Source organism: Arachis hypogaea, chromosome 11 (assembly GCF_003086295.3).
Source record: "Arachis hypogaea cultivar Tifrunner chromosome 11, arahy.Tifrunner.gnm2.J5K5, whole genome shotgun sequence".
Classification (NCBI taxonomy): domain Eukaryota; kingdom Viridiplantae; phylum Streptophyta; class Magnoliopsida; order Fabales; family Fabaceae; genus Arachis; species Arachis hypogaea.
In genome coordinates, this window is record NC_092046.1 from 9076562 (window position 1) to 9088038 (window position 11477).

Here is an 11477-nt window from a genome sequence, read left to right on the forward strand (position 1 = left end):
TTCAAAAGTAAAAAAAATAAAAAATAGCTTCTGTTATCTCCTAAACGTGCTCTAAATATATTAGGTGCATTTGGTAATTGTTGAACACAAATCATTTGGAGTGAAATAAAATTTCAATAAAAACAAATCAATTAGTAAGTCAGTATTTACTTAGATTTTGCTCTAAAAATTGTATGGTCATGCATGTAAGCAAGAAACTGGGTTGGTTTGTATACATGCTTAGTAGTACAAGCAATTAGTCCACACAATTCAATCTCTCTCACTTCCAAATTAGAATTCAGAACCTATACATACTTGATGTTATTCTTTCTTCAAAACATTCTACTTAATGATCTTGTCCTTGAAGGTGGTTTGCAAATATGAGGATGACAATTAGGGTTGTTCTCATAATTTTTACCAAATTCCATTCCCCCATACCCATATTGCTGTACAACAAGCACAGAAGAGTAGGAACCAAAGCTATTTGATGCCACTAAGTCCCCAATAACACCTAGTTCAGGGAAATCAGTCCAATCCAACATTTCGGACAACACCCTTGAGTGCCTACCTTTCCCTTGTCCCAAAACATATAAATCATAACGCTTTTGATCAAATTCATTAACCACTCTAGGGATATCATCATCACTTTCCACATATCTCTCTTCATACTTTATTGTATCCTTATTGTTCACTCCCATAATCCTAAAATTATTCACACAGCTATCATCCAACTCTCGTTCCTTATTCTTATCTAGCACTGCTGATAGTAGTTCCTCATGGCCAGATTCCTTTTTTTGATCCTCCATTGCAGCTTTGCCACACAAAATAATCCTCACCATACTGAGTTGTATCCTATGGTGTCCTGCCATCCTCCACGCAATAGCCAAGGCTTCGCGATCATCAGGACCCCCAATGAATAACATGATGATGTGCAAATTGGCATTCAACAATGAATTAAGGCCGCGATCAACGAAGAGCCCCACGGAGCATGGCGCATCTTTCATCACATTCTGGTTTATCTCGCCAAACACCTCTTTAGTTACCTCTAAGTTGCCTTCGGAGCTCCAGTGCTTGTGAAAAGGAAGGAGAACCAATGATGCTTGTTTCTCCATTGCTAGATTGTATATGTCACGGTTAATTGTCGCGAAAGGTGACATGATCATGCTGGTTTCAGCATGGTTGCCGCTATGCACTTGTGCAAAGAAATGGATATGACTTGCTATCGTTTCCATGTCCTCAAATGATTGTGATTGTGATTGTGATTGTGAGAATCCGAGCGAGCTTTGATGCTCGAGCTGAGCAGAGACAAGGCTAGTGACACGACCTTTGAGCTCAACGAGTTGAACTGCTGTCACTCGCAAAGAGGAGACACTGATACCACTTAAGGCTTCTAGGATATTCACCATTCCGCTGGCATGGCGAGGATTGTGCACACAAACCAAGATTCGAACTTCTGTTTGAAACCCTAGGTTTTGTATGGTCCTTAGCATGTTCATCCTATAGGCCGTTTTTGGCCTGTAAATGACGTTGATTATTGGAGACACCATGAAAGTCATTATCAGAATAGTAAGCGTCATGATTGAGAATGCGTACGCACTTATAAGCTGAAATGGGGAAAAAAGAATAAATGCATCAGTGTATTGATCAATAGAAAGTGAAAGTCTTATAAAAATATAAAAAATGATAAAAATAAGTGTCATTTCTAAAGTATACTGCTATTTAAATATGACCATGATAATAGAAAGTGATAAAATTATCTCTATCTAGTTTCAAATAACTAAAATAGTAATGGGAGATATAATTTATCTGATATAGAGGAGAAGACAAACTATGAAGTATTTACAGAGCACATTAATCTTTTATGCTCTCGCCATTAATCAAGTGGCGTTTTAGATGAACATACAAGATAACAATGAGTTGATGATATTATTAAGTGTGTTATATGGGATAATCCAGATTTAGATATTGTCACATCCAATATCAGTATTTGTAGGTCTTTGGCGTCATTAAATGAAATGGATTAATTTTTATTACAACTGTGATTCCATATATTTGAAACATTAATCTCAGATACCATTTGTCATTTATACATTGAGGGATTTAGACAAAAAACCACAAGAGTTATATATATACTTAGAATAAACTACCGTTTTTTACTATAAAAGATTTAAGCACTGAAAATTTTAATAATAAAAGATATAAATTGACTTGAGATCTATTAAAAAATAGATGAGTTCAACAAATTAATTTAAAATAGATCATTGGTTGGGTAGTTTTGTCAAATGATTTGGATAGTTTTGTTGAACTAGCTCAATTATCAAAATGAATCAGTTTATAGTTTTCATGATTAGAGTCATTAATATTTGAATTTTTCATGATAAGAAACAATAATTTATAGTCTAAGTTATTCAAACTATGTCCAACAATACTATATATACTCAAGATTAGATGAACAGAAAAAATATAGAGCATTTTTCTAATCAATTTAACCACCTTATTATCCCATGCAATGTTGAGCACTATGAGTGACAAGACGCCTTTGGTGTTCATAAGCAACCCAAAAGCCAAACTCTCTCTGAAAGGCATACCATAATAGCGAGTAACTGCAAATGTTGTAACAATCTTTGTGAAGATAGACAAGATCACTATAACAATAAAACCCAAATCTACAGTCTGCAAAACCTTAACTATATTGCACCTCAAGCCACCACTGAAAAAGAACAAGGGTGCTAAGTATCTAGATCCAAAATCATCCGATCTCTCCATCAACATCTCGGTGAAGCTTCCTCGTGGAATGGCAAGTCCGTAAATCAACGCCCCGACGAGGGGATTCACGCCGAGGATGTCGGTAAGCCCCGTGCAAGCGAAAAGCCCCATGATCACAAATGACAACTGGTAATTGGTCCAGTCATGCTTGTTTGGTTTCTTGGCCACTATCTTCTCTAGCAAAGGGCGTAACACAAAGTGGCTTAAGAGAATAAAAGCTATGACACATAGCATTGAGAAAATTGCTCTATAACCATTAACAAGAAATGGAAACACCAATGCAAACATAATCCAGTTATAGAAGTCATTGTGTGTTGCTACTGTTAATGCCAATTTTCCAAGCCTAGTGTAGAGAAGTTTAAGGTCCACAAGAATGTTAGCAAGAACAGGGAACCCTGTGATACTAAGAACCATAGACCATATAAAATAGCATTGGGGTCTATTATACTCGTATGTTTCAACATAATTTTTTAAGAATTTCTTGTCCACTATTATTACCAAAGAATAAATTCCAGTTCCCAATATCATTGGAATCAGAGTGCTGCAAATTGCAATTATTGTGGGCTTCTTAGGTGCTCTTAAAACAAAATCTAAGTTCATCTCAAGCCCAGCCATGAAGACATAGAAGATGAGACCCACTTGTGCTATGGTTGAAACAGCAACTAGAATCTGTATAGGGAGAAAATCTTGAAATAACTTATTACTCCCTCCCAATTGAAATATTGAACTTAGCAACATACCTGCCTATTGCAATAAAATATAAATTAGTTTGGCCTAAATAGTAGAAGGCAAATAAGGTTTTTTCTTTTCTTTTCTCTTTACAATGGAAAAAAAAATTATGTAGTGATACAAATGCATTAGGGTTTTTAGGTGGATACATGCTATAATGTCAATGCTGTGGTTGTTATAGTGGCTATGTTACCTTAAAAACTGTTATACTAAAATTAAAATAACATCTTTTACTGATAAACAATGTATTTTAATTTAGAAAATAAAAGAAAAAATATTATCAAAATATAATGGTGTTACTTTAATTTTAACAGTATTTGTATAAACTTTTATAGACACTATAGCTATACACACCATAAACTCCACCTTTCTAGTGAATTCAAGTTCTAATTTTTAGTGATAGTATAATAGACACGGAAATAGACATGAATAATGTAAAGCTCATATATTTTTGTCTTAAAAAAAATAAACGTGAAGTTTCTATTGAAAACAAAAAGTTTCTATTTCCTTATCTTTATTTTTCAACTGCTAAACTAAAATATATGTAAAAAGTTGCTACTTCATTATGATTTGTAAATTTCTAACAACATCATATTTTTTTTTGGAAAAGTATAGATAACCAACAAGATTTTTGAACAATGTGTAAACAATGTGAATTAATAGGGTTAAAAGAGTAAATTTAATTAGTAGCATTAATTTAGAGTGTAGTGTATTTTCATTTGATTGGTGGTTATTCATGTTGTTCAAAATTTTCATTGTTCTCCTAGCACTCCCCTTTTTTTTTTCTATGATACTATTATTTAGTGATTTTTGTTATCTGTACCCAAATCTTACTATCAAGATCTAGTCTCATTACTGAAATAAGAAAGATAATAAATGCTAGTTTTTTTTATTGTTGAATTATAAACTCGACCAAAACGGGAAGAAAAGACATAAACAAAGCCTAATATTTTTAAATTCATTTGTTAAATTTCATTAAAATGCATTTGTATTCTCCAATATTTATGTTTCCTTTCCATGGTTTTGTGCTACTCTAATAATGTCACAAAATAAACTAACATGTAATTGAATAATACCCAAAAGAAAATAGAAAATAAAAGAAAATAAGAAGTTGTTATGATGCGACTTACAAGAAGATCAGAAACAAGATGAGGCTGACTTAAGGGTCTGAGGAGGTAGTATACCAAACGCGAGCTAAAAACAACGGTAATGGTTTCATAGATAAATAAAGGTAAATAATTCTTTAACAGGTCCTGTGATTTCCATATGGAATTGGGATAATTCACGGTTTCATTGTAGCAAATTGGAAAACAATCATCATTGTTACCCATAATAACTTCAATTCTGTTGATGTGTTAACTTCTTGTTTTGATGGATTTTGATGACAAGGGAAAAGGAATAAAAGCAATTGAGATGGAAAGTTGTAAGGAAAATTAAATGTAATTGCTTTGTTTCTTTGCTGGAATAAGTTTTCTTGGTACCCTTCTCTTCATCAAGCATGGTGTGTAGATTCCTAATAACTTTCTCTACTTTTGTTTCTCTGTCTCACAAGTTCACAAATCGGTAACTAGTTTTGTTCCTCATTATTTTGTCTATTATTAGAATAGTTCAAGCTAGTTCTTAAAATTAGTTCATTACTATTATTGGGGTTCTAATCTAATTTGTCTTTTTTTTTTTTACCATAAACATAATTATTATTTTCATTTTAAATCACGTGCTGCTAAATTTTCATACGCAATCATTTTAAATTGGTTTTTTATTCATCAGAATTTTAACATCTGCATGTAACTTTTTTTTTCCCGATAGAAATACCAATATAATGAAACCTTTCTAAGTTAATACTGTTGTGAAATAAAAGATATATATATATAAAGATGTATAAATAGAAGACTCTAGTATTAAAATAATTAGCTCAATAATAATTTATATATATATATAATAATATTATATGTTGTAATGTGTATATATATATACAAAGATAGAAAGAAGTATTAAAAATAAAGAGAGAGAGAATTGCATATGTTTATTGTTACTATCTCAATATAATAAAGATGATTAATATTGCTATTAATATTATATGTAAAGAGTAATAGAAAAGAGAATTTAGAATACTAATAAAATAAAAGAAGAGAAAAAATTGTAGTAGAAATATAAAGAGAAGAGTATTTGATTGCAACATAAAGAGAGAATTGATTTTATTATTACTTGCTTGTGTCTTATATCCCTCAGATGGCTTCTCTATTTATAAGCCAACGAGGTTTGCTTTTTCAACTTAATTCTTATTGGAAAAGGAATTCAACCGCCCATATTAATGGGCATCTAATGTGATCTTATCACAACACTCCCGCTTAGATGCCCATTTAAAATTATTGCCTCGTTAAAACCTTACTAAAGGAAAATCCTGTGGGAAAAACCTTAGTGAAGGAAAAAGAGTACAATATCCTTTGTGATGGGAACTGCCTCATTAAAAACCTTGTCAAGAAAAATCCAATGGGAAAAAAACTTGACCAAGAAAAAAAGAGTACAATCTCCCCCTCTTGCTGACATTATTTAATGTCTCGAAGTCGGCGCATCCCAATCTCATGTACCAGTCTTTCAAAGGAGGATTTTGGGAGTGACTTTGTGAATAAATCTGCCAGATTGTCACTTGAACGGATCTGTTGGACATCAATTGTCCCTTGATTTTGAAGGTCATGAGTGAAGAAGAATTTTGGAGAAATATGTTTTGTTCTATCACCTTTGATGTATCTACCTTTAAGTTGAGCAATGCATGCTGTATTATCTTCAAACAGGACAGTTGGAGCTATCTTATGATCAATCAGTCCACATGATGACAGAATATATTGAATCAGACTCCTCAGCCAAAAACACTCGCGACTAGCTTCATGAATCGCTAGTATTTCAGCATGATTAGAGGACGTTGCTGCTATCGTTGTTTCGTGGATCTCCATGATATAGCTGTACCACCATATGTGAACAGGTATCCTGTTTGAGATCTCCCTTTATGTGGATCAGACAGGTATCCGGCATCTGCATAGCCAACTAGTTGTGACTTGGATCCATAGGGATAAAACAATCCCATATCAACCGTTCCATGAAGATATCGAAAAATTTGTTTGATTCCACTCCAATGTCTTCTGGTTGCTAGTAAATTCACCGCGAATGATATGTCAGGTCGCGTATTATTAGCAAGATACATTAGTGCTCCAATGGCACTAAGATATGGTACTTCAGGACCAAGGATATCTTCATTTTCTTCTTTAGGACGGAATTGATCCTTTTTCACATCCAAAGATCTTACGATCATTGGGGTACTTAATGGATGTGACTTATCCATATAAAATCTTTTCAAGATCTTTTCTGTGTATGTTGTTTGATGAATAAAGATCCCACTTTTTATATGCTCGATCTGCAGGCCGAGACAAAATTTAGTCTTTCCAAGATCTTTCATCTCAAACTCTTCTTTTAGAATTTTTATAATTGTTGGAATCTCTTCAGGAGTCCCAATGATATTTAAATCATCAACGTACACAGCAATTATAATGAATCCAGATGCAGATTTCTTTATGAAAATACACGGGCAGATATCATCATTCTTGAATCCGTTTTTGGCCAGATACTCAGTAAGACGATTATACCACATTCGTCCAGATTGCTTTAGACCATATAAAGATCTTTGCAATTTGACTGAGTATAACCCTTGCGAATATTCATTAGATGGTTTAGATATCTTTAGTCCTTCAGGGACTTTCATATAGATATCCCGATCTAATGAGCCGTATAAGTAGGCTGTTACTACATCCATTAAATGCATATGCAGTTTATGATATGCAAATAAACTGACCAAATAACGCAATGTTATCGCATCCACTACAGGGGAATACGTTTCTTCATAATCTATACCGGGCCTTTGTGAAAAGCCTTGTGCCACAAGTCGGGCTTTATAGCGCACAACTTCATTTTTCTCATTTCGTTTTCTCACAAATACCCATTTGTATTCAACAGGTTTTACATCTGCAGGTGTACGGACTACAGGTCCAAAGACTTCACGTTTTGCAAGTGAGTCTAATTCAGCCTTCATGGTTGCTTCCCATTTTGGCCAATCATTTCTTTGTCGACATTATTCAACTGATCTTGGCTCAAGATCCTTACTTTCATGCATGATATCTAATGCCACATTATATGCAAATATTTCATTGACAATTGTCTTATTTCGGTCCCATTTCTCTCCTGTAAAGACATAATTTATCGAGATCTCGTCATTTTCACAATTTTCAGGTACCTGAACATCTTCTGGCGTTATATCAGAATTTTGGACAACTGCAGGTGTCTCTACTATGTCTTTTTCAACAGAAATATTATTTACCTCTTTTCTTTTTCGAGGATTTTTGTCTTTGGAACCGACAGGCCTGCCACACTTCTGGCGTGAATTTGCTTCAGTGGCTACTTGTCCTACTGGGACATCAATTCGAATTGGGGCATTTTTCACTGGTATATAAGATTTAGTTATCCTCTTTGTATCGGAAAATGCATCAGGAAAATCATTCGCTATTCTTTGCAAATGTATAATCTTTTGAACTTCCAGTTCACATTGCCCTGATCGAGGATCTAAATGCATCAATGATGATGCATTCCAGTTAAGCTCCTTTTCAGGAAGCTTATTCTCTCCCCCTAATGTTGGAAATTTTGATTCATCAAAATGACAATCCGCAAACCGGGCTTTAAATACAACTCCAGTTTGTATCTCAAGATACCTCACTATAGAGGGAGAATCATATCCAACATATATTCCCAATTTTCTTTGGGGTCCCATTTTGGTGCGATTAGGTGGTGCAATGAGAACATATATCGCACACCCAAATATTCTTAAATGGGAAACATTTGGCTGCTTGCCAAAAGCTAATTGCATAGGAGAGAATTGATGATAACTCGTTGGCCTCAAACGAATAAGTGCTGCGGCATGTAAAATAGCATGCCCCCAAACCGAGGTTGGGAGATTTGTTCTCATAAGCAAGGGTCTAGCAATTAATTGGAGGCGCTTAATAAGTGATTCTGCTAACCCATTTTGCATGTGAACATAAGCTACTGGATGTTCAACACTTATTCCATTAGCCATACAATAAGCATCAAAAGCTTGGGAAGTAAATTCACCAGCATTATCAAGACGAATTGCTTTGATTGGATTTTCTGGAAATTGTGCTTTTAATCGAATAATTTGAGCCAATAATCTCGCAAACGCCAGGTTGCGAGAAGATAATAAGCACACATGTGACCATCTCGAAGATGCGTCTATTAGGACCATAAAATATCTAAAAGATCCAGATGGTGGATGAATAGGTCCACATATATCACCTTGAATCCTTTCCAGGAATTCAAGAGACTCAAATCCAATCTTTACTGGTGATGGCCTTAAAATTAACTTTCCTTGAGAACAGCAGCACAACAAAATTCACTAGTTTTAAGAATCTTCTGGTTCTTTAGTGAATGTCCATGAGAGTTTTCAATAATTCTTCTCATCATGGTTGTTCTCGGATGACCCAATCGGTCGTGCCAAGTCATGAATTCATTTGGGCTAATAAACTTCTGGTTTACAGTGGCATGTGATTCAATTGCACTAATCTTGGTATAATACAACCCAGATGAAAGTGAGGGTAATTTCTAATATAACTTTCTTATTTGAATCATGAGTTGTGATACATAAATACTCATGATTTCCCTCATTCATCGTCTCAACATGATATCCATTTCGGCGAATATCTTTGAAACTCAACAAGTTCCTCAGAGACTTGGTAGATAATAGTGCATTATTTATTATAAATTTTGTTCCTCTAGGAAACAAAATTATAGCTCTTCCGGAGCCTTCTATCACATTGCCTGAGCCAATAATAGTATTAACATATTCCTCTTTTGGCACAAGATGGGTAAAATATATATCACTTTTGAGAATAGTGTGCGAACTTGCACTATCCGCAAGGCATACATCTTCATTACATATCCTTGCCATTCTCTTCAAAAACAAATAATAATAAAATGAGTAGTATGCACAGATAAATTGAATACTTGATCAGAATTATTTTTCTAAGAAATACTGTATAAAATAATGTCATATACTAAAATTTTATTTTAAAATTTGACACATTTAATAATTTCAAAATTCATAAACATTAATATTTCATTATTTATGTACATCACATTTGAAACTTAAATACATAGAAAATAAAACTTAACAATAAATTCTTTACATTATTTATTTACATAGATACTTCACAATTTCACATATTAAACTATTCCATCATTGATTAAATAGCCAATATTTCCTTCAGGGTCCTCAAAGAAATCAGATACATCATAATGAGTGGTGGAATTTTCTGCATCATTTGAAACGAAATTCGACTCTTTTCCCTTATCGTCCTTTTTCAAAGATGCCTGGTAAAGATCAACTAGGTGCCTTGGGGTACGACAGGTACGAGACCAATGGCCCTTTCCACCACAACGGAAACACTTATCCTCTGTTGATTTACTCTGCCCGATATTTCTTTCTCTATCCCACTTCTGGTGAGATCCTCTCTTTTGAACATAATTCTTTTTCCTTCTATAATTTTTCTTGTTATTAAAAGCTTGCCATTTACCTCTTCTGGGGTAATGATTTGCCGCATTTACTTCAGGAAATGGGGCGGCGCCAGATGGGCGCGCTTCATGATTTTTCAATAACAACTCATTGTTGCGTTTGGCAACAAGAAGGCAAGAAATTAACTCAGAATATTTTTTAAACCCTTTCTCTCGATACTGCTGCTGCAGGAGCACATTCGAGGCATGGAAGGTTGAGAAAGTTTTCTCCAACATATCATGATCAGTTATTTTTTCCCCACACAAATTCATTCGTGAGGTGATTCGAAACATTGCAGAATTATATTCATTTATAGATTTAAAATCTTGTAAACGCAAATGCGTCCATTCATATCGGGCTTGAGGAAGTATCACCGTTTTCTGATGATTATACCTTTCTTCAAGGTCTTTCCAAAGATCTGCAGGATCTTTTAATGTAAGATATTCATTTTTCAATCCTTCGTCAAGATGACGACGAAGAAAAATCATGGCTTTAGCTTTATCCTTCTGGGATGCATTATTTTCAGCCTTAATGGTATCTCCAAGATCCATTGAATCAAGATGGATTTCAGTATCTAGTATCCATGATAAATAATTATTTCCAGATATATCAAGAGCATTGAATTCAAGATGAGAGAGTTTCGACATAATGAAAATTTGTTACCTGAGTCTTCCTAAAAATTTGATCAGAGTCTCGTGCTGATAATGTATTGTGAAATAAAAGATATATATATATATATATATATAAAGATGTATAAATAGAAGACTCTAGTATTAAAATAATTAGCTCAATAATAATTTATATATATATATATATAATAATATTATATGTTGTAATGTGTATATATATACAAAGATAGAAAGAAGTATTAAAAATAAAGAGAGAGAGAATTGCATATGTTTATTGTTACTATCTCAATATAATAAAGATGATTAATATTGCTATTAATATTATATGTAAAGAGTAATAGAAAAGAGAATTTAGAATACTAATAAAATAAAAGAAAAGAAAGAATTGTAGTAGAAATATAAAGAGAAGAGTATTTGATTGCAACATAAAGAGAGAATTGATTTTATTATTACTTGCTTGTGTCTTATATCCCTCAGATGGCTTCTCTATTTATAAGCCAACGAGATTTGCTTTTTCAACTTAATTCTTATTGAAAAAAGAATTCGACTGCCTATATTAATGGGCATCTAATGTGATCTTATCACAACAAATATCATATAATTAGCTAACAAGTTAACATGACAACTCAAAATTTTATAATTTTTTTTTTCAAAATTTAATACTCTAGTGTAGCCGTGTAGGACTTGTTTTCTTGTCTGTTTCTTTCTTGAATCCCGTTACGTACGGAGTCATACATAAAAAAACATAAAAGATTAGCCACCTATAT

General features: G+C 33.4%; 1 protein-coding gene across 1 annotated transcript; it reads right to left on the reverse strand.

The window, feature by feature from the left end:
* Positions 1-311: 311 nt before the first annotated feature.
* On the reverse strand, positions 312-3360 carry LOC112720936 (cation/H(+) antiporter 15-like). Its single transcript, XM_025772030.1, has 2 exons — positions 2473-3360; positions 312-1583 (listed from the first exon to the last, which is right to left on the reverse strand). The coding sequence occupies exons 1-2, from the start codon at positions 3358-3360 to the stop codon at positions 312-314; spliced, it is 2160 nt and encodes a 719-aa protein (XP_025627815.1).
* Between the last annotated feature and the right edge of the window lie 8117 nt (positions 3361-11477).

What these genes read in the sequence shown, in the direction of transcription:
- LOC112720936 (XM_025772030.1), bottom strand. Translation starts at nt 3,360, where the DNA reads ATGGCTGGGCTTGAGATGAACTTAGATTTTGTTTTAAGAGCACCTAAG. An exon ending in ACATTGCATGGGATAATAAG is followed by an intron (nt 1,584 to 2,472) that starts GTGGTTAAATTG and finishes TCCCCATTTCAG; the next exon opens with CTTATAAGTGCGTACGCATT.